Here is a 23,548-nt window from a genome sequence, read left to right as displayed (position 1 = left end):
ACACCACATTTTACAAAAAAACAAAGGCCTTGACTGTTACGCTGCTCCATCCCCCCATCCCTCAATGCTGCTCTGAGATCCAGCCTGCAAAGGAGATTTTGCTCCCGTTGTAGCCCTCAAGACAAGTGCATCAGTGCAAACCCCAAATGTTGGGCACAGAGTTGTGACTGGCATCAGTAGGAAGCCTGCTCCAGTTGGAAGCAGAGAGTAACAAGTCAATTCCACAAGATCTGGGAAACTTGTCAGGAGTCTTTTTAATAAGCAACAATGAAAAGTTAAAGAAATAATTTATGTTCTAGGTAACAAAACAGTTTAAGTAAAAGAAATGCTTCTTGAAAAACTTCTCGATTTTGTATAATTTGAAAATTTGAACATATAATACAGCAGCAATAATTTGAGGAAAAAATACATATATGAAATTTTGCATTTTAAATTCAGTGTAACAGACAAATAAGTGAAAAATTAACAACCAGAACCAGCTGCCCCCAAGAAATGAAAATATCAATGAGAGACAAATTTCCGCAAGTTTATGAACTGTATGTAATTCAGTAATTAGATCAAGCCCAAGATTTTCGTAGCAAACATGCAAAAACCACCAAAATAGATGTGAAACCACCACACTCATTACTATCATTTTATTTTTAGGAAAAGCACCAGACAGTTGCATGCAGAGCCAAACCAACAAACTCAGAACATTCATCCTTCAATACTATCACTGTTTCAAATAATTAAATAAAAAAGAATCCAAGTGCATTCAAGTACGTGCCCACCCAATTTCAGTTGCACCAATCTTTAGGCAAATCCCTGATTCCATTTGTTCATTATAAAAGAATGAGATACTGTGTTGAATTTAAAGAGACTACAATGGAATGTGAATTGGCAGTAGAGCAAATCAATGATGTTCCTATCTCACCGTCGTCACAGGCAATAAGGGCTGAGGGAAACTGGGATTTGTGTTATCAAACACAGACACCTGAAGTGTCACCTCATAAAGAAATTAATGCCACCAGTGTGTGCCAGGTTCAAAGCAAGGGCTCATTTGTTAGCACTGGGAGTTCTCAGAACGCTGATTCCCAATAACTTGCAGTCCTAGAATCAATCCCAAACGCAGCCCATGCCCACTGGAGCCTAAGGCAAGTTATTTTTGTGCAGCAGTAAAAACAGACTCCAGCTGCAGCAGTTCCAAAAGCTGCTGTGTAACATTGAAACAAAACTCAGGAGCAAGTCCTCCTTTGGAAAGCTTTTAACCCAAATGAGAGCACCAGTCCCAGCCCACAAACCCCTGACTCTGGCTATCGCTGCCAAAAATCTTGGTACCACAATGAGATGCTGCACTGCCTCTGCTTTTCAGTCTCTGTCCCCTGGGAATCTGAGACAGAAGGGTTGTGCTTGTGCTTTTCATTTCCTCCCTGTGTGGGAACAGCAGTCAGGGGACCAACAAGATCTTGGTTTAAGTGGATATCAAAATATTTTTAGAGCAATGTGTCTAAACACATTTTTATTAATAATTAGTATCACCCCTCCCATACTGAAGTTGATGGGGGTGTAATCACTTACAGGGTCTAACCCAAACCTGTCCAGCTCAAGAGGGATGCAAGGGGCTTCTGGCAAGCTTTGGAACAGACCTTTAACAAGGCATCTTCTCAATAAAAGAAGAGTTAAAAAACCCTTTTCAAATCCATTTTTAAAGGTAACTGACACTATCTAAGAAATTAATAACCATACCTGCAAATTAAATGGGAAAGGGATTTTGAGTGACACACAGTAATTTAACACTTCAGTGCATGTAACAAAAACTGCATACAAAAGACCATTTCAATCTGTATTATTTCTGTCTGGAGTACAGACTGTAGCCCCTAGTAACACACCTAAGCAATTCACATGTCCAGATAATGATTCCCAAAAGTTACAGCCTTTCAGAGTAACAATTAACAGTTAGAACTATCTGTTTCTTTTATTTTCCCAACATTAGTTTCATTATGCGGTGGCTTGGTTTTCTCTTCTTTCACTTTGTTCTGGTTCAGGGTGTTTTCAGACATTTGATCTCCACTGGTGGACACAGGATCTAAAACTACCACAGATTCGGTCTCTTGTTCACTGCTTGAAGCTTTTCTTGTAAATTCTGTGTGACTGGTTGATCTAGAGGAGAAAGAATAAATGTATAAATACAGATGACAGTTCACATATTCAGAAGAGCATAAAAACACAGAAAAGCATTTCTGTTAGTAGCACATATGACCAAGACAGGTCTGCTAAGCTAACAAATACATTTAAGGATTTAACAGCTGTTATGTACAGACAGCAGTGCACAAAATGCAGCAGTCACATTCCCCCTCCTGGACCATTCGTTGAGCCAGGCATGGAAGATGAAAAATGAACTCAAACAAGGCACTGAGAAATGGCTTCTCCACACCTCTATCCCAGAGCCACCCACTTGGGGCTGCACTGCACAACTCTGAGGCACAGAGTAACCAGGTAGGTGTTCCCTTGGCTGCTGCTGGTCTCACTGGGAGCAAGTGCTAATGATTTCTGGAAATTCACCCACTGGCTTTGCTGAACTCTCGAGGGTGTTCAACCCACACTCTGTGCTGCAGAAAGGGGGCTATACCACCATTGTTTGCAGTGCAGGGATTTGTGTGGATAAAAAGCCTCTGAGCGGGGAGGAAGGAAAGGTCAGAGACACCTGGGTTATTTGTCAAAGCTGGCATCAGCCTATGAACACTAAAAGCACTTCTCTGTATTCAAAAGCTTTGTACTGGTGTTGAAAACATGCAGGCAAATCCTTAGATTAGCCAGAATGCACCAGCAGAGAACATGGCAAACACTGGGAATGCTCAACCTGAACAAGTGGCAGATTGGGGTGTTCCACCTTAACCGTGCTGGGAGGGCTGACAGAGAGCCTGAGAGAACAGGCTTGTGCCTCCTGCACCGTGCATTCCAGAGCCTGAGCCTCCCAGAGCCTGTCAGCCCAGTGCCTGTGGGCTCAGAGCCAGGCAGGCTCAGGGATGGCAGCCACATTGCATTGGCCCATCCTTAGTAGGGCCTTACACACCAGTATGGATGCACTGTCCACACCCACAGAGCCCAAACTGGGCAGGTGCTGAAATCCCTGGTGCTGGAAGGTCCTACGCACACTGCACTGGCTTGTCCAGAGTCTTTTCTTCCTCCCTTCTACTTTTTTTCTTTTAAATTTTCATGCTCATTTATTACAAACAGTCTTCCATACTGGCAAGGCAGCACCCTTGATAGGAAAAAGTAGAATCAACTGGAGGCCATAGAAAGAAATTCAGCTACAGGATCCATCTGCCATGAACTGCCCTTTATTGTGACAGTCTTTGTCCTAAAGAAAATGACAAAGAAGAAAGAGGTCAGCCCACTCAACAATTAGAACATGGGGTGGGGACTGCACCAGCTCCCACCTGATGGGGAGAGAGTAAATGAACAGCTTAAAACCAAGAAAATAATCACAGAAACAACAGTTGCTGCACTTTCCATTTCAGAAAGAATTTACTCAGCTTGCAGCGCTGGATACGGCAAATGAAATTCCATGTTCAAGCTTTAATTATAAGAATTGTCTCTAACATTAGAACTTTGGTATAAGTTAATTAATGCAGAAATTGGCACTAATAGATACAGTTTCAGACTCATTTGATTATCATCAGAAGCTAGTGATTTCAAAAGGAAAATAATGCTTATTTTATGCAGAAGTTGCCAATCATTCCAGAAAAATACAGGGCGGGGTATTTTGAATGTTACAGCAAATTAAACTTTTTAAAGCAGTGTAACCAGAAGAGGGTTATTTTAAAAAGTGCTACTTTTGAAAAGCTGATTGCCCAACACTACAAAAATGGTCAAAGCTATAAATGCCAAGTTCATTTTTATTTCACTTTGGAGGTAACTATCTTTCAAATCCCAACAGCTGGACTATTTAATACAATCTGGTGAATCAAAGTATAATTCTCCACTGGGCTCACAGTGGGGAGTCTGCATTAGTGTATGGCAGCATTCCAACAACTGATGCACAGCCAAACGCTCTGAAGTCTGTTTCATTTATAACAAAAATGGATAAAATGGCAATCATATTTACCACCTTCAAAGGACAGAAAAATGAAAGATGTCGATATAAAGTAGTTTAATGGAGAAAACCGGTGATTAAATCAGTGTTTGCAGCATAAAAATAAGAATTACTATCTGACTTTGTTGTACTAGTATTGCCTTCTTCAAATCCTTTACACTGGTGCAGCACCAGCCTGACAATGCTGCTGTTACAGCTGAGGCATTGTTAAAAATTATTAACCCTATTTATCAGGTATTCACAGCTTACTTTCAACAGTTTGTCAAGAGCAGAATGTTTCAGTGTGAAGAATGAACATAATTTTGGTGCTCCTTTTCAAAAAACAGCATCTACTCCTACAAATAAAGCTGGGAAAAGCAGTGAGTAAAGACAGAGTTTGCCACAGTTCTGAACAACTCAACTTTGTCCAGCCAAGGTATCTGCATTTAGTTCTATGCAAAGCTCTTCCCTCATTAAGATTGTTAATGCTGTTATCAATATTCTTGTTATTTGTGCAACTATATATTAAACCAGACATTGAGACCCTAGTTCTATTGTACTCATTCACACACAGTTGTTCTCAAGTCTGCATATATTTTTATGACTAAACACAAAAAAATCTGCACTGTGAAATTTAGATTTAGATGACAAATGCATTTGAGATCAATTCTATGGGATATGCAGTGTTGCATGCTTTGTTATGTAAGAGTATCAGAAGCAATCTGTTCTGTGTATATAATTACAGAACCTACAGAAGGTGTAAATACTAAAGGATTACTAAAGTCTGTGAACTAGCACTGGTGTGACCTTTGCATAAAATTTACAGTAGGAGTAAAAAGGACAAACTAAGGATCAGCTTGTCAACTGGGATTTGGATTTTCTTTGTTTCCTCTGGTAATACTAAAATCTTGGCATTATTTAACCTGGGTTGGTGCTCTATTCATGAAATCATTGTAAAATCATTGTAATATGCATCCATTAGAAAACAGAATTTTATGTCAATATTCACTGAGAACAAAAGCAAAAATGGCAGATGTGTCTATTATTTCAGAATTCTTGATAAGGCAGGAGAATAAGCCAGAGAAGACCACAGGCTAATACTGAGCAACAGTAAAAAATACACCAATTCCAAGTTTTGAAAGTCTCAAATGAACAAAAAATTCCATCACACTACTACCAATATTTGTCCAACAGAGATTACAGGGAATATAAACAGTGACACTGGTGAATTAGCCCTTTGTTCCCTTCTTTGATAGTACCAGTGCTACCTGCAACACCAGACATCTGTGAAGGACGTGCAAGAAACCTTCTCCATTTCAGAATGCCCCTGCTAAATCCAGCTGAGTACAAAGGTGGTCAATGTAGCAGCCAGCAGAACAGAACTGCAGACAATCTTTAGCATGGAAATTGTTCCCATTTTCAGGTACTTTTTTTGAAAAAGCCCAAAAACTCAGAAAATTTACTTAAATGAAGAATCTGGGAGAGCATCTGCCTGCACTGAGAAGGCACACAAAGAGTACAAGCTAAGAAAAATCTATCGGTAGCTTTTAAAACAGTTAAAACTGAGGAGACCTCCAACTTCCAGAACATCCCATTGTTTTCTTCATCTGTTGTTCAAACCAAATTGCCCATGTTCAAGCTACACTGGAAAACCTTTGCAGTTCAGCCCAGCTGAGGCTGAGCTGCTCCCTGCAGAGCTGGTGGATGATTTGGGGTACTAAGATTACAGCCGGGAGAGGGAGGACAAATCCTTTAATTGTATAAAATCATCAGATTAACACTAACCCTCTCTGTAGTGCACTCTGTCAGCAGAGAACTCTGCAGCCCAGAAACACAATGTTTACAAAGTGCTGAAAAAAACCCCACCAAACAACCAAAAACCCAGAGGCAGAGCCAGACACACCTTTCCCTTCTGTGCCTAAACACTGCAGGGGGTTACGGGAACTCTCTTTGCTCCCAAGGAATATAAATTGTCACCTCTTCTAAGCAGAATTACACTCATGCTGGGTTAAACACTGGGGAAGAGATCTGCAGAAGAAGTTACCTGCACACTGAGGTAAGGCCTCAGTTTGCCTACAGGACACACATTACTGATGTCTCCCCCCTAAGCACCACCTCAGCAAAATTTCACACATTCCGAACCACCTCCTTAATGGCTTCAGACACACAAGAACCTCTTGCACTGAAATGACACCTCACCTAGAGGTTCTAAACTCAGGTTTTCTATAGCAAGCTGTACATTAAAATCTAGGTGAAGAAAAGAGAATAAACCCTTCCCTGCAAGAGACACTTGGCAATTATGAGACATGCAGTCCTCCCCTGAGATGGGAAATGTTTGCTACCTGCTGCAAACAGATGAAGAAGTCACACCTTGCTCAGATTTCAAGGAATGGCAAATGATGAGGGAGCTGCATCCTTTAACCTCAGGTATGAAGAATGAGAAGAGGATTTCTCATGTAGGATATGCAGTCCAGGCAGGGCACTGTTTGTTCAGTTAGCACGGGCTACTTGGAATGGAGTGGTGGAACGGGAGCAGAGTATGGAGGGAAGCAGCCCCTGCTGCAGAGCAGATTTCAGGGTAATTCACTGAACCAGCTCTTGTGTGCCCCCCCAGGACTCCCAAAAAGGTTGGACCACATCCCGTGGTTTAGCTTCACTCATCCAATGAATCCAGGATACAGGATGCACTAAGAACACTCCAGAATAAAAATCAAAGCATAGCAAACGCAGAGAACAGTGAGATTTGCTTCAGAAGTGCTCTGCTGATCCAAACTAAGCTGCTTCCAGGGAAGCTCAGAGAAAACTGCCCTAACTACAGAGCCCACTTGTCAGACTTGCTGGCCAAATGAACTTCCCTCTGCTACCTGCTTCCAACAAGCCCTATTTCCAACAGTGCTTTCACACCTTGGAGTCTGGAGGCTGCTTCTGCCAACCTCTGCTGCAAACAGCACCCAGGAGAGAAAAGGAAAGCAATTGCACCGCAACGTGGTATGGGGCCTGCAGGTTGTCCCTGCTCCTCCTGCCAGCCTGGCCAAACCAGAGCAGGAGAGCCCCAGCACCTTCCCTCTTGCTGGAAAACCATCCCTAAAGGATGAGTGTTGCCCATTGAGCAGATTTACACCAGTGGCTCAGTGCAAGGAAGCCCTGCAGCACGAAGGACTCTGGCCCACTACATTTGTTTTAATGCTTTAAACGGATAAATTGAAGTGAAATGTGTCTTTCGGGATGTCACTGAATAGGCAAGCTGAGAAATAAATTGAGCTTCACATATGCTTTTATAACACATAACAACTGTGACTGTCAACACAAGATCCTTTTCACTGTCAATTCACCACGCATTCTGTAAGACCTTGGGGCCTGCAATTATTTCATTTCCTTTCTTGTAAATGCAATTTCCACTTAGTTCAGTGGAACAAAGGTACACAAAAGGTGGCAGGAGTTGCTTGTATTTTCTGGTTTGTTCAAAATAGTAGAAATCCATGAACTACAAACACATTTTTCAGGAACAACCTCACCCTTCTGTCAGGGTAGGAGTTCAAGAAAATGCAAAGGCATTATTCAATAAAATTAACTGTTGAACATATCTTCATCTTTCTGATTAAATTAAAATGAAGATCATCTTTCCTCTAAGGATACTTACATGAAATAAAAGGGGAAAATACGTATGAATGAAAAAGGCATTCTGCTTTTAAGTCTTAGTAGGAATTAAATACAACTGTAGAGCACAAAAGGAAATTGGGCTCTTCATCCACTCAAAAATAAAGGATGGAAGTACCTGCGTAAGAGTGAAGTATCAGTTCATAAAAATAGATGCAAACTGAATATTCAGCTCATTTGTCATGACTTGCTCCTCTGAAAAAAGCAATGGAGACTTGCTAGAATTGGTACTGGTGGTATTTTATAACGGACAGAGCGGGAAATCAGAGGTTTAATTAGCCATAATTACAATCTTCTGCCAATCTTACTTGTCTCATCTATTTCCTTTTCTTGAAGTGACAAACTGACAAGCAATCTGGCAAGGGAACCGAAGCAAGTACACAGCCTAATTCCAAAAGGAGCCTGGTATGGTTGGAGAACAAACCTATCCTCCAGGGAATCTGAAATAAATATTGCTGAAGTAAGTTTAACTCTGATGCTGGGTTCAGGTCTTCAATCTGCTGTGATGAAAAATTCTGCTACCCATCTGTGCAATGCAGCACTAATTTTTTTTTTTTAATCATGACATTTCAAGGTAATTCAAATTTTTTGCCAACCAATTTTTAAGAGTAATACTCAGGACTTGTTTTGGTTCAACAGAAACTGCCCTGCACACCAGCATATAGACCAAGATGACTCACATGATTGTATTTTTGAAAATATTTGCCAGAACTACTTTTAATCAAGACTTAACAATATAACTATCATCCCTCTTCTCTTCAGGATATGGAATAAACCCTCAACCTTGTTATTTTTCAAAATCTCTTGAGGTTTTTTTTGGACTGAGAAGAGGAACTTTTTTTTGAAGAACGTCCACAGGTTTTAGGGGGAAAGAACTTCATTACAGAGAATTTAACTTCTCCTTTCACATGAGGAAATTATTTGAGGAGTCAGTGGTAAACAGCTGCAGACTGCACATTTATTGTGTTAACCAAAATTGGTATTAAATCATTTTCAAAACACACCAGCTAAACACATCTTGTTCTACAATATATCTATAAATCCATATTCTACTTACTGTAAAGTAGGCTTGGAGCCTGTAGCACCCTTAGGCTGGTTGGGGACAGGACCTGAGTTGGGTACTTTGGAAGTGAATTCTGTCTCCACATCCTTCTTGTCCAACGCTGCCTGTGGGGCACTGGCTCCCGAACCCAGCACAGGCAGAGACTTTGATTCTGATGTGGCCAAGATTCCAGTGGGACCTAGAATCCAAAGAAAGTTTAATGCTTTCGTTATCCAGATTGGTCTAGAAACAACACAAGAGCAGAGCAGAACTCTAGCTAAGTGCAGAAATCAAAATGGAATTTTAATCAACAGCATCCAGTGCAAGAGAGTATCAAAACACCACATTTGCAGCTTCTGCTCTCCCCACCAAGATTTGCCTTTTTTACCACAGGCTTCCTGGGTTGATCCTCCTGCCTTCTGGGGTGGCCTGCTGCCCACACAGCCCTACCCAGACACAACTTTGGTGCTCTCCCAACCTGATGGCTGAAAAGCCTGTTCTCGGTAGTAATGAGGAGTCAGTGAACTGTCTGCAAAGTCCAAGATAAAACTCTGCAGTGACATTCAAACCAGCCACATCTGCATGTACTATGGCATGGACTTACACCTGCACAGGCTGTGTTTGTAACCAAACAGAACGTCAACAGTTTTTTACAGAAGATTACAGTAAAGCACAGCATAAAAACTGCAGACCCCTGGTCTGCAGAGAAGGTTAATTCAAATCACCAGTCCCAAATCTCATTTCTCTGGCTAGCATTACTTTCAAGAGTATTTTCACAGTAGATTCGAGCAATAACTCCAGCAGTAACATCTGAGCTCCAGGCTGGAAAGAGGAACCTGAGTGTATGTGTCTGTGTGTGCAGAAAATCCTGACAGAAGCATCTCTTGGAGAAAATGGGATCAAAAGCAACAGGTGAGACAGGGAAGGGAGTCACTGTAGAAGAAGGTGGAGCTCTCAATGGCTGCAATGGCAATGGTCTGGAACAGAATGTAAAGCTTCAAGAGTCACTTAATGCAGGGAGAGGAAGAGGACTCCAAAGGAGCCCAGCACTTACTGCCACTGTCCTGGTCAGTGGTCACTTTCCGGCGTCGCAGGACTCGTTCCAGCTCTGTTTCACCACTGTCTGTTTCAAGGGACTTCAAGCTTCGGGAACTGGTGGATTTATTCAGTGTTTCCTAGAGAAAGAAACAGGCATGAGAAGCTCTCTGAGGACAGATCATGCCTTGCTAAGCAGCTCATGTGCACAACTTCAGAATCTTTCACACTGCAGTTCTAGAGCAGCGGGCCAAGCTCTTCCATCGGTACAACAGGAGCTTCTGGGATCAGCTCGCCACCCCACCCTTACTTGGGTTTAATGTGGGGATAAACCACACTTACTACACATTAGTGGGGTGATATCAGGCATAAGAGGGATGCTCTGGATCACTAATGAACAAATTCTGATGTTCGCAAGGAGCTGCCCACTCCGTCCATCTTAACATTTAAAGGATCTTAAAAAACTGCCAGAGAGTTATCATGCACATAATTAACCTCTCTTAGCAAAAAGCCAAAGATCCATCTGTTATTGCTCCAGTGGGTTTTCTATTTTAGCATGGTCCTGTGTTGCTGCATCCTGGTGTGTACATATGTCTGCAAAAGTCAGTATTTATCAGCCACAACTGCAGCATATTATATCCTATAGTGTAGCTGGTCTGCCATAAACCTGACCCTATGTCTACACACTTCAAGGTTTCTCTTTTGCACAGAGTTAGATCTCAAGTTGAAACAATTTTTTGTACATACAGAACAGAAATAAATGCTATTACTGCCTTATGCCAAGGCTAGCATGTAGAATCAGGGAAGCTGCAGGTCCAGGAGCATTTTTCTTAAAGTGGGAGGAAGAGAGGCTTTAAGCAAAGCCAACTTGCCTACAGGAATTTACACATGCATTTAGTGCATACTGCATGCATTTCCCAACCCACAACAGTCAGTTACTGAATCAGAACCCACTTGATTGTAAAACTCACCCAAAATGTTTATAATGCAACTGAAAATTTGGTACCCATATACTATTTCATTCTCTTTTTGAGTCTTCCCAGAAATCTTGTTTATTCAGTCTTCCAAAACATGTCAGACTCAAATAGCATTTTTCCAGACCACAGATAACATTCTATTGACATCTTTTGTTGATAAGCACATAACTTCTGAGCAGAAATAGCCAACAACAAAAGGAAATAGCACTTTCAGTTGCACAAGCTGTGCTACTTTCAAGAGCCCTGCAAAGTAACTTAATTCTTCACTCTTGCCTAAAAGTTAAAATATTTTCTTTCAAAACCATTGGAAATTTACTGAGCAGGTTATTCATTAGTAGTATGCTCCAGATCTGTACAAATGTACATGTACAAAAGCAACTTAAAAAAGGGAGCCACTCAAGCTCTGGAATTTGCACAACATAAATGTGTTTTGTTTGTAACAATTATATGGAGGTCTACACAAAATGCATAATTAGCATAGGAACAACAAATGTTTACTCCATCACATTCCACCCCCATGTTTGTTGTCTGACTGTGCATAATCACTGCTCTCAAGAATAGACTGGAGCTGCATTTTATACAGTTTGTCTTGCACTGCAAATACCCTGAAAGGCTCAAAAGCAATGAGCCCAACACAGAAGTGCAGTGCCTGCAGGTTCCTCTCTGCTCCCTCTGAAGTGCATAATCAAGTCTCCCCTGGTGCCAGTGACACAGTGCTGAAGAAATAAAACAGCTATTAGAGAACGAAAGGACCTTGGGCAGGATGGCTCTGTCCAACCCTCACTGGTCCAAGCAGCACACCACATCCCGCTATTCCTGTAATTATGGAATTCTGATTAAAGCACAGCCTCAGAGTTCCATTTCATTCCTTTCCTATTTAGCGCCGCATTTAATTACGTGTCCCTCTAATTAGAGCTCAGCATTAAGGTCTGGTGACTCTCTAGATCATTTCTTCCCTTCTTCCCTTGCTTTCACATGATTGGAGAACAGCAACTTTAACACATCACTGGTGCCCCACTGGTGATTTTAAATCACAGCAAAGGCTATGGCTACACTCTGCTGTACTGCCTTGCATCCCCCAAACCACTACTGAACTGGATTTTACAAGGGCTGTTTACCCACAGGATGATGAGAATGATTAGCTTCACCTTCTGCAGAGTGGAACTGAAGTATTTTGCTTCAATACTGGCAGAATTTCACCCGATGTGCCAAAATGGCACTTGAGAAGCTTTGGGGTTACAGAAGTCAGGAAGCAAGAACTGCAGCTCCTTCTGACTGATACAATTTTAGCTCTGGTGCAAAAGAAGCAACCGGTTAAAAACAAACAATGCAACACTTGAGTAAAGGACACAACAGGAGCAAACTTAGCACATTGCTCTCAGCTGAACCAAACATGCCTCATGTTTTTATTTTGTGAGAAGTGGTTATGTGGATAGCTATTCAGAATCAATTTTTTCTACATATAAATAAATGCAGACAGACCACAGCTATTGCTTTATTTGGACTTCACCTATGCTAACAAGAAATTTGGTGCCACAGGAAAGAGGGCAGCAGTTGATGAGAACTCTACATTCACTATATGTCCAGTCCAGGGGCTTTGCTTTGGACTAGATACAGATACTCAGCTGCCTCTCCCCTCCTAAGCATCCCCACTGTGAGTATTTGGAAAGTTTCCCAAGGATCTAGGGCAGACACACACCATAAAATCCCTTCTAGTGGCAGGAGCACATAAACCCAGAGCAGAGTGCAAAAACAAATTCTCCTAGCAAGACCAAAACCATCCTTAAGTCAAATCAAAGGTGGAACTGGGGGATTTGCCCTAAAACTGCTCTAAGGCTTCAAACCAAAATGCAGAAGTTCCACATTTTGCACAGAAGGCCCTGTCAGCTCAATGAGAAGAAAATGGAATATAATATGCAAGTTTTCTTACCAAAATCCCTTTTAGTTCTTTCATTGCACTTTCAGAGGGCTTTGGTGTTTCCGGCTGTAAACAAACACAACACATGGATGTCAAAAGCCACAAGAAACGGCCCAGGACAGACTCTGCACCTCTGCCCCCTCCTCCCGTGGGCACAGGGCTAACATTCCATCTATTTCCTTACTCAGATGAAGAGAAGAGCCTCAGCTCTTGGCACTGTGAATCACAGACTATACATAAAGATTATGCTTTTGTGAAGGAGGTAAGCAATGTTCTACAGCACCATTCAGGTACTAGGTGTAAGTGCTGCATAAAAGAAAAAAAAAAGTGCTAACACAGCCTACTTGTTGATCATCCCCTTTAACCACTTCAGGTATTCTCTCTGTGCTTTTTGCTTCTTAGCAGCTGTTTGTTTACAGGCTTCTTTTCTGTGTCCAAGAAACTGGCCTTTATTTACTTAACTGCTGCCTCCATTTTTTTTCTGTTCTTCAGGTATATGCTCCTCTAATTCATTTTATCCAAAATCAAGCCAAGTAAATGAGGGGAGGAAAATGTATTCACCTGAATATTTAACAGAAAAGTTTATTTTCAGTGTAAATTACTGTACTTAGCTAAAATTATTGGTTTGCTACTTATTCCAAACCTTTGTTTTAGGCCTGCTTGACTGGTTGACTGGTCTCAGGTGAACTCCCTTTTTAATCCTGTCCATCATTTCTTCCACAGCTTGCCTCTTCAGATCTGTAACTTCTTCACCTGCTAGGAAAGTCAAAGAGCAGATCACATTTCAGATAGGAACTGCAGAAAAATGGTGCAAAGTAAAAAACCATGTTCTCGTTCTGGATACAGTGACCTTTGCTATCAGCTCAGCTGTCCTAAGCTCCTAAAGATTAAAATGCCAACCTACACTGAGATCCTGACTCTGCAAACGCCAAACTGCAGAAGTTTGGACAGAAGCAGACCCACATTCTGAAAAACATAAAGCTCCTGGAACTGTCTGGGAATTGCAAAAGCTCAGTGCTCTAGGATGAAGCACCAGGGACTGAAAGAACAGAGTTTTGCTTCCTGTGTGGCTTAGCAGGAATTCACAGCTCCACTGACACAGGACAAGCAGGAAATGCCCCATGACAGTGATTCCCAATTATGTCTCCCATTTCAAGTGGGTTTGAGAACCTGGGCGGAACAACACACCAACACCTCAGACTGAGCTAAACCCACCCCTTGAAAAAACACTGCATCAAGTTAAAGGGAAAAACTGAAATACCATGAAATGAAAATGGCTGCTTTTTCAAGAGATTTGGTATGAGGACTGCAAAATATTCAGATGACATGACTCTGTGATGAACCTAAACAATACCTGTTAACTTATCAGCATTCTGGATAACAAAACAAAAGACCCTTAACATACTAAAAAGGGGAGGGGGGAAGAGCACTTAAAGCAAATACATAGAGAAATAGGGTTGATGCTATTCAAAGCTGCAACCTTGTACCTTATATAACAGGAATTTTAAAAAGACTTCTGCTCTCTCACTTGTCAGGGTACTATTGATGATTCATAGAAATGTGGCTTCTGTATTCTAAGCCGATTCAATGTCAGGCTTTAATTTCACAAACAGGCTGTTTCAAATATAAAAGCATAATTGGTGGTATGGGATAGAAATTCTAAGTCCTTAACAGGGGTCAAAATAAGCCTCAAGTTTGATATAATAACTAGATCAAGACAGAACTTTCTCCTTTTTTATTTTTATTTTAAGAACAGCTCAACTATTAAGAGAAAAAGCAGTTTATATGTGATTGAAGAAAGGTCAGAACTGTTAGTTTGCTAATAAACAATGAAAGAATGGGGAGTAGAGAACTTGGAGTGAATTTCATAGTATTTCCTGCAATCACTGTTTGCGACAGTCTCAACAAAAAGGTGTAATCAAAACATCTAGGATGCTTCAAGGTAAGGAACCCTGATAAATCAAGGCACCATAACTGGACTTCTACCAAAAGGTAAGATTGACTCTTCATCAGAGGTCTCAGTACAAGGTCACTTCTCTAACTATTTTATCCACACCCAGAACCTTATTTCTCTCAGACTGGTAACCAGTTCCCAGAAATTCCCCCAGGGACCTGCCCAAGTCACTCCATTTCTCAGTTCCTCACCTGAAAAATGGGAGGAGTAATACTTTCCTTCCCCCACTTCCTGCCTGTTGGTTCCATGCAACAATCCAGCCTGACTTACATACCATTAGTCTGCTAACAGCAGGGGGGTTTTTTTAACAGTTATATCCTATAATTTCAGCCAGGTTCCCTTCTTTGTTTAAGTGGCAGCAAATGAGTTAAGCAATTCACTACAAACAAACTCCTGCTGTTTCAGAAGGAAGAGAGAAACAGCAAGAAAATCCCTGGTTATTTAACTGGCAATGCCTGTCTAACTAGCTCTGACTCTTCAGGCACTCACAGTCATTTGTAAGTCTGTACTTAACTCCTGTTCTCAACGTACTAAGTTTCCAGCTTCCATTAACAACAATAAAATGCAATTTCAGCTGTTACTTTGCATGCAGAGCCACCTTAGTGTAAGACTGTTTTGTTTTAGGTTTTCAGTGTTATTAAAGGATTAAAACTACAGTCAACTCTGAGTGGTAATTTCACAAGATATGAATTGAGGGATGAAAACTGAAACATTTAACAAACAAGCTCTGTGGAGAGACTCTGGACAGAAGAAATTGCCATGTGGAAATTTGGAAATTTCCCTGTATTATGCTGAATTTAACCTGCTCTCTGTTTAACGCTCGTAGGTTTGGTCTTCTGCCTCTTCCAGGTAACCTGTGGAAGCACAAAGCCCTGCACATGCTGCAGCTCGAGCAGGTAGATTAGAACTTTCCTCCAGTTACAGCAAGTGCTAGGTCTTCCCTTGAGGTTTTTGACCTGCAGCCTCAAAGACTGTTCATACTCAAATCCTTTTGGAAAAAGTAAATTGGATGCTGATGATCAGTTCAGTTGTGGAGGCAGAGATGGCCATGAGGGCCACACAAATCTACTTGGGATCTCAAGGAAATCTGCAGTAGAATACAACAGAATGTTTCAGCTGGAAGGGCCCTGCAGTGACCATCTGGTCTGACAGCCTGACCACTTTGGGGCTACCCAAAAGTAAGAGCATGTTCTTAAAGGCTTTAAACACCCACAGACTTGGGGCACCAACCACCTCTCTGGGAAGCCCGTTCCAGTATTTGACCATTCTCACCATAAATAAATGCTTCCTTATGTCCAGTCTAAGCATTCCTTGAGGCAGTTTTGAACCACTCCCCTGTGTCTTGTCACTGGATCCCAGGGAGAAGAGCTCAGCACCTCCCTCTCCCTGTCCCACCCTCAGGAGCTGTAGGGAGCAATAAAGTCCCTCCTCAGCCTCCTTTTCTCCATAGCAGACAAGCCCAGAGTCCTCAGCCACCCCTCACAGGAATACCAAGCTACAGTACTGAAGATACCACTTCCCATCTTGGTGCACATATTCCTGGGCTGCAGTCCCATTTCTGGACTGCAAGGCAGAGCAATGTGCTGGGACACGGACAGCTGTAGTTAATGCTGACACTTAAAAGCATCTGAATCACCACCTTTATCCACAGTTCCTTTCCACCAGCTTTTCCTGCAGTACCAGTAGACAACCCACATGGCTTGAGAAGGGATGAGCCATACCTGACTCCTGCTGAGGAGGTTTCTCCTTCTTGCTCACGTTGGTGTTGGAGTGAGATCTCTTGCGAATCATTGACATGAGAGACCTTGGGGGGAAAAGGAAACAGAGATTGTCATTCTGTCCTGGATCAGCCTGAACACAACACACCACCAGCTTGCTTATACCTGATTATACAGCCACTTACAAAAGACTCATTTAATGGTTCTTGAATGCAGATGCACTGAATTACCCCCCACAATGCCTCCCATCAAAATGCACCAGAGAAATTTATTTCTTTTTAACAGACATTAGGCACAAATCAAAACACTCCAGATTTGAATATTAAAAGCCAGGGTCTCATTGTGACACATGACAAATGGAAGCTGCTCCGGCGTAATAACAGAAAGGAGAGCTGTAGATGTTGAAGTATTGTTCTCCAGAGGACACTTAAATATGGTGATCAGTATCTCCTCACCATCTCCAGGTTTGTAATCTTCTTACAGTGTCAAATAATTATCCCCTCGCTATAGTCACAACGTAAACCTCCACACCAGTAAATGATTCATCTCCAAGAACAAGTACAAGCTCCTGTGCACATCTGATGTGTCAGTAAGGCCAGTCACTCCCTACTGAACATCATTCCTTACACAGCAGAGTGACATCCCTGCCATCAAGGGTCAAATCTCTGTCCCAGAAAAAACCAGCACCCAGTGCTTATGCCCTGAAACAACTTCTATACACATACATGTCATAGTGCATGAGGAAGATGTCTGACTTTCCTACTACAGGGCTTAAAATTAATACTTTCACCTATTCCAAACAGTAAAGGGCATAAATTTAAACAAAAAATCCCACAACACCCCTACGCAGTTAATTCATGCTATCCCATCAGTGAGAAAGAAGCAAGCAGGCCAAATGAGTTAATGGACATAAAAGAAGCAAAAGGCCAAACACAATCTTCCTGAACATGCTGAGTTTCTAAAAACAATGCAAGATGAACAAAGGGATGAATTCTCCCCGCTAATCTATCTATTCATACATTTAACACAGTAGTTTACAAGACTCCTGGATGTCACTTCTAATACAGAAGGTTGCAAACTGTCATCAAAGTCCATTTGTTCTTAAAACTAAGCAGACAACATGAAGAGATTAGCTGGGTTTCTAAAATTAACTAAGGACCCTTTAGTATTTAGTTAATTCATTTGGGTCTAATGTCTGATACATCATAGACTGGTCATGCTCTTTCATAGTCCTTTGCAGAAATCAGGCCAAATTTTGGTAATTTTGCCCAAAACTGCTTGATGACTGGGTGGTGATTTTCTTTTTGGCTTTTTTTCCTCTCCTTTTTAACTTATGAAAGTAATTGTGGGAACTCAACGGAGTCTGCATTTTCATCATCAGTATCTGACATGAAGGGACACACAATAATCTAACATATCCTTTGGTTCAAAGGAGTTTTCTTGGCAATAGAAAGCATTTCACAAGTCTGTAATTACAGCTATCAGGTGAATAGAAAAAAAAATAATCTCCTAAATTTAGAGGAGACAGGTATCCCTCCTCCTCCAAAGTCACAGTCTAGACAATTTATTGGGCTTGGCAAGGCAGACACTGTTCAAAATTGGTCAGGGTGTTAAGTCTGGGGGCAGGTGGGGCCCTGAGCGTGTGCTGCTGCTCAGGAGCCCCAGACAGGTGGAGAAAGCCTTTTTTCCTTTAAAAACACTCTTCCTGCTTGGATGCCAGCTGATGTAAGGAATTCTGCTTCTGCAGAGCAGCACTGGGTGTGAGCACTCACCGAATGGGGTTGGGGGGAGGAGGAGGAGGGAGAGGCGGGGGCGGTGGTGGCGGCGGGGGCGGAGCAGGATTTTCAGACTGCTGGACTCGCTTCTGAAGTTCATCAACTGCACAAGAGCAATGAAAGAAACCACAGTGAGTTCTTGGGCTCTCTCATCTCCTCTAAAAACCAGCTTTGACAGTTTAAGAAAAAAACCCTACTAATTAACTAAAGAACGAACAAGACTAAACCACACAACTGCTGGAAGTCCATTTTTTGGCATTTTCTACCAAGAACAATGCAGGATTCCCATGAAACCAATTACCTCCAACCTGAGTTACTACTGAAACTGAAACTTTGCCTCATACAGGATTCTTCATATAAAATGATAGAGCAGAGAAAACTTTATCCATTTCTGCAATGCTCTATTTGAGGTTGTATTTGAGAATGAACTAACAAGAGATGACAGAAATTGGCAATTTCAGCCTCCAGACCTATCTCTGTCTTACTGATGGTGTGGGCTTTCCCCATAAAAATGGTCAAAATTGGGTGGTGACAGAATGGATTTTTTCCTCTCCTGTTTTCATGTCAGACCTAAAATGTGGAAATTACTTTTCTGCACTTGAAATGCTGTCAAATGTAATTAACTGGGGAAGGGCAGAAACAGAGGAAAAAAAGTCTTGAATTTCTTTTAGTTACAAAAATCCTTAGCAATTGTTCTGTGTACAGTAGGTGATGGCAGAAGTAAGAATATGATTTCCAAAATGGACATGGTTCTTTGTGCTTGCAATGACGGATTTGAATTAAAATTACAGTGTTTTACACTTACTTTTAAATATGTAAACAAATTAAAAATCAACTGAGTGGCTTTAAATTCCAGGTACCATCTTTCATGTCTTTCACACAGAGAGCCATTTCCATATGTTTATCCATCTGTAAGATTCAGGGCAACCTAACACCAGGATTTTTGTTCCTTACAGAAATTTTACAAGGTTCTTTCTTCACACACATTTTGGACACAGCTGTTCTGCAGTTAAGGCAGTTGCTGTACTTTGACTAGTGAAGCACAGGTCTGGATCACAGCTACACAAAAGCTTCTGGGGTCTCAAATATAACACATATAATTCTATTAGATGTGTACCAACCACCCTCCCCACACACACTTTACCCCTAAAATGGAAGTTATTACACAATTTTACCTGAGTGCTTTAGGTCTCTAGCTTTTTCTTCTGCATGCTGACACTTCAGCTCCAGTTCTTTTTTATCTTCTTCCAAAAGTTCTAGTTGCTGTTTAAGGCGACTAATCTCCTTATGCAGTGATTGATTCTCTAGCTGCTCTTCTAATTCTTTGATCTGCAGTTGGCAAACAAGAGCATTCATCACAATAAAAGGATTTTTCTGTCCCTCCTGTTGGCAAATAACCCACTAGGCACAGTTAGGCCTGAAAACATCATGTTATAGTATAGGAGTGAAGCACAAGTCCCAGAAAAAGGAAAATTTTTTAATGAGAGCTGGAAGGATTCTTCTGAGAGATGTCAGAATTTTCTGTTATGACCCCAACTTGCTTTATCTCTTCTTTAAAATATGTCTTTAGCTCCAAACTGGTTAAGCTCTACATTGTTCCCTTTCTTTTTATAGAGTTTTTATCACATAATTAGAATTTAATTTCAGAACATTTCCTCATTTGAAGCACGAGAACATTGACATTTTTGTTCTCTTACTGCTTCCACTGACAGGCTCATTATTTAAACTCCCTTGTCTCGAATCATGCAGATGCCAGTGGAACATTATGGAATGGAATATTATGGATTCAGAAGCAGCATTCAGATGCAGAGTAGCAGTAACTTCACAGCTCCCTAAATATATACATTTTGCTCTAGACTTCAAAGTAGCCAAAGATGCAGAGGTTTTCTGTGAACTGGCAATTATTCTTCCAAAATACTCATTTGGAATCATTTGAGATTACACAGTCTCAGTATTGCTGCATGGATGAAATGACAGGAATTGTTTACCTATCCCTAGCATTGCTCTATTACCAGAGTTTTAGGAACAGGCCTCAGGGCTAAAGGAAAGCTCATTTTCAGGCTTTCCTGGGAAGCAATGGTGATTTCTCCCAGTTAAGAGCTTGATCTAGTCCAGTTTCAGAGAATACATTTGTTTATATCCTCTCACCCCACTTTGCAGATTCACCTTACCCTTCCTTGCTCCAGTATGTCTGGCTTTCCCCCATCCATTTGTTCAGCAAGACCCAGACCACTTGTGCACTGCTTCTCACCTCATGTTCTTTCTTGCTTATCCCTCCAAGACACCCTTTGTATTACTCAATGTCCAAAACATTCTCCTGTCATCTCTTCACTTAATGGAACCTGACTTACTGCTTGTAATTGCACTTTACTGGCACCCAGAATAAAATACTTACCTAAACCAGTGCCTTCGGGCACAAGAGTTCTGTACTCATGTCTGAACAGTGACCCAGAAGAAGGGAGTCACAACTCTCTCTGAAATTTAGTTCTTAAACTTCAAGCTCTTACAGGGGATATGATCTCAAGTAATTCTGAATGTTATAAAGACATATCACTCCTTAAATTCAGGAGGTTTTCAAAGACTTCTGCATGAGATTAAAAGAAATTCTGTTTTACCTTTTGCTGGTGTTGAAGCCTCTCTTCTTCTAATGTGTGGGTTAGCTTAGCATTGTCATCCAAAGCCTTCAACAGCTGTTGATCAGGAGCAGAATTTTGCAGAAGCAACTGACTCTGCCTTTTCATCTTGTTTTGTTCAATAAACATCTGCCAACACAAGCCCACCCCCGACAAAAACAACAGTCAGGCACAGTCTAATGCTAAAATGGCAACTGGAAAGAAAATGAGATATTAACATTGTGTTAATGTGGTAGGAATAGTGAGGAAGAAGCTGAGAAGGAAGGGGAAAGGAAGTTTGAGAATAAAATTCACAAGAGCTAAGCTCACACTGAAAGGAACCAGGTGTTTGCCGAGAACCACCCACTGCTACACCTCAATTACCCACATGTTGGCAGCATTCAGAATTTAAACACACCTGTGAATTCTGTTTCCTGGAAATGGGAACAATCTGAGCCCCATTCTGGGAGCTCTGCAAAGATTAAAAGAACTCTAGGTGGAAGATAAAGTATCTATGAATTCACAGGCTATCTCCTCAAACACCTCTGCAAGCCTTGGCATAAAGCCCACTTATTTGAGGGTTAGCTGGGTATGTGAATGATGGAAATTCATTTCTTCAGGAAATGAATTTCAGTCCATGTCTGTGTAATCAGTGTATGTACTTGCCCTGGGAAAAGGCTTTTCAGGGCAGTTTCAGCCTTTTAGTTCTGATCCTTGGGTTCCTTCCTCTCCCCAAGTTATATTTTTGATGTGGCAAATGAATACATTGGGGGGGGTGGGCAAAAATCAAAAGGTCTAGAGACCTGACATTGACCAAAAAAAATCACACACATCTCTAGGCTTCACTTAAGAGGTGCAGAAGCTGTCAGCATATGCAGTTTCCCTATGAGATCTGTTCCTCCCAGACTGTTTAGGAACTAGGAAAAAAAAAGCTTGCTTCCTGACAAAAAAAATCCTGGTGTATTTATTCTGCACCTTGACATCTCTTTCAGATAGAGGTTTGCCCCCAGGCAACACGGGCTTCCACTCGACAAACTCAGCTGTGCCTGTTCTCAGAGCAGAAACAGGGACTGGGTCATGCTGAGGTTTCACATGAGTGTGCACAGGTCAGCAGAGCCACTTATGGCAGGAGAGCAGAGAACAGCCTGAGAATGCAGGCACTCCCTCAGACTGCAAAAACACTGCTGTGTTTTGCTGTTGAGCTCAGCAAAAGCAAGGAGGTATTTTAAAAATAAAGTATTAGAAATATACAAAAGTTCCATGATGTCTTTTCAGATTCCCATCCTGTTTATTCACAAACCAAAACTACGGATACAACAAACACATGGTTTCTTCCCGTCTGGTGCTACTGCACTGCCCTGTGATTTATTTCTTTTAATACACTTGGATATTAAACAAATATGAGCTGATGCAGGTTTGTGGCAAGCATTCTTTGCACAGACACTTCAGCTGAGCCTTCCCAGCACGCAGCTCCCAGTGTAGCTGTGCAGACAGAGCGACAAGGCCACTGACCGCGCTGAACTTTTAACTCCCCTCGCAGCCTGCCTGACCCTGCGTGCCAGGAGGAGTCAATTGATGCAGCCCTAATGCCAATAAAACCTGCAATGAACACTCCACTGGGCAAAGCTGTGCCATGGGGGCAGGCAGCAAAGGACTGGAAGCATTTGATGGAGAGGAAATGATGAACGTAGGCGCTGGTGCTACACTTTGTTATAAAACAAACAGGAACAAACTGCTGACAATGCAAAGTCAAATGTGCACTGGACATCAGCTCTCTGTCCCCAAATTCTGCCAGTCAAACCAATTTATGCTTATGTTATCTTATACTAGTAGGGCTGTGGCAAAACCAGTTCAAAGGCAAGAGAATTTCAGAATCAAAGCTACCCACAACAATCCATAAAGGTTTGCCTTTGTATTGCAACTAATTCATTTAACACTTTATATTCTTAAAAGAAACAGCATCTTTGAACATCATATTGAGAAAGGCCTCTAAGTCACTGCAAAACAACTCAATACTGTCTCAAAGTCTTCTGTGTTCCTGTTAAGTCACTCACAGAAGTTATTTAACCCTGACAGAAACAACCTCTCTCCAGAAGCCAACTTCAGCAAACATCACAGTTTACCCACTGCGAACTTTCAAAGCAAAGCGAAAACCTGGATTTTTTTTTTGGAATCTGAAAAATAGTTTAACGTGACCAATTCCAGATTTTTATTCACCAAGTTTCTGCCACTAAACCCAACCAGAGTTGTTCCAGCCTGAGGGAGCAAAAAGCTGCCAAAACAAGAAGAAATCAAGTACAGCAACTTGATTTCTTCAACTTGAGCAGATACTTCACCAAGTGCAGAAAATTCATATTCACTTTGTTTCATGTTCTTCTGCAACAAAATGATAAAAATCCTTTTGAAGATCTGGATGAAAACTTTTTCCCTCAGAAGCTTTCACATCAAGTCCTGCATTTTCAATTAGCTTTATAAATTGCTTTCATGATATTGCAAATATGTTCCTGCTCACAAATATGAAAGTGTCTTCAACACCACCAAAAAAAGTTTTGATTATAAGGTAATGCTGCAATCAACACATGGGAACCAAATTCTCATGGGGAGTCCCATCCATCCCAGAAGTTACTTACACAATTTCTCTAAGTGCCAACATATTCTAAGTGGAAGGGACAAAGCCAGACAGGACAGTCTTGTCAAGCAAGATGGTGGTACTGACTCAGAGTTTTTGAGAGGCTGCTCTGTGTGTTTGACACAGGACAAAAAAGACCCTTAAAAATTAATTCTAATTTAAAATTTTAAAAAATCA

The 23,548-nt window shown here is 41.4% G+C and overlaps 1 protein-coding gene across 2 annotated transcripts in view; it reads right to left on the bottom strand.

The window, feature by feature from the left end:
• Window positions 1–229: 229 nt before the first annotated feature.
• SHTN1 (shootin 1) overlaps window positions 230–23,548 on the bottom strand; it is a 47,982-nt gene continuing 24,663 nt past the window's right edge. The window contains exons 8-16 of one of the 2 annotated variants that reach the window (XM_008643192.2): window positions 20,746–20,892; window positions 19,306–19,459; window positions 18,128–18,233; window positions 16,359–16,441; window positions 13,327–13,439; window positions 12,696–12,749; window positions 9,808–9,928; window positions 8,769–8,952; window positions 230–2,139 (exon numbers count right to left, since the gene is read on the bottom strand). In XM_008643192.2, the coding sequence (XP_008641414.1) occupies window positions 1,929–2,139; window positions 8,769–8,952; window positions 9,808–9,928; window positions 12,696–12,749; window positions 13,327–13,439; window positions 16,359–16,441; window positions 18,128–18,233; window positions 19,306–19,459; window positions 20,746–20,892 (1,173 nt within the window). In that variant the 3' untranslated portion in view covers window positions 230–1,928. The remainder of the gene's footprint in view (window positions 2,140–8,768; window positions 8,953–9,807; window positions 9,929–12,695; window positions 12,750–13,326; window positions 13,440–16,358; window positions 16,442–18,127; window positions 18,234–19,305; window positions 19,460–20,745; window positions 20,893–23,548) is intronic. The other variant, XM_008643193.2, reaches the window with a different exon arrangement.

This window comes from Corvus brachyrhynchos, unplaced genomic scaffold, assembly GCF_000691975.1.
Source record: "Corvus brachyrhynchos isolate BGI_N302 unplaced genomic scaffold, ASM69197v1 scaffold319, whole genome shotgun sequence".
Taxonomy (NCBI): Eukaryota; Metazoa; Chordata; class Aves; order Passeriformes; family Corvidae; genus Corvus; species Corvus brachyrhynchos.
This window is presented reverse-complemented; position numbering and strand designations above follow the sequence as displayed.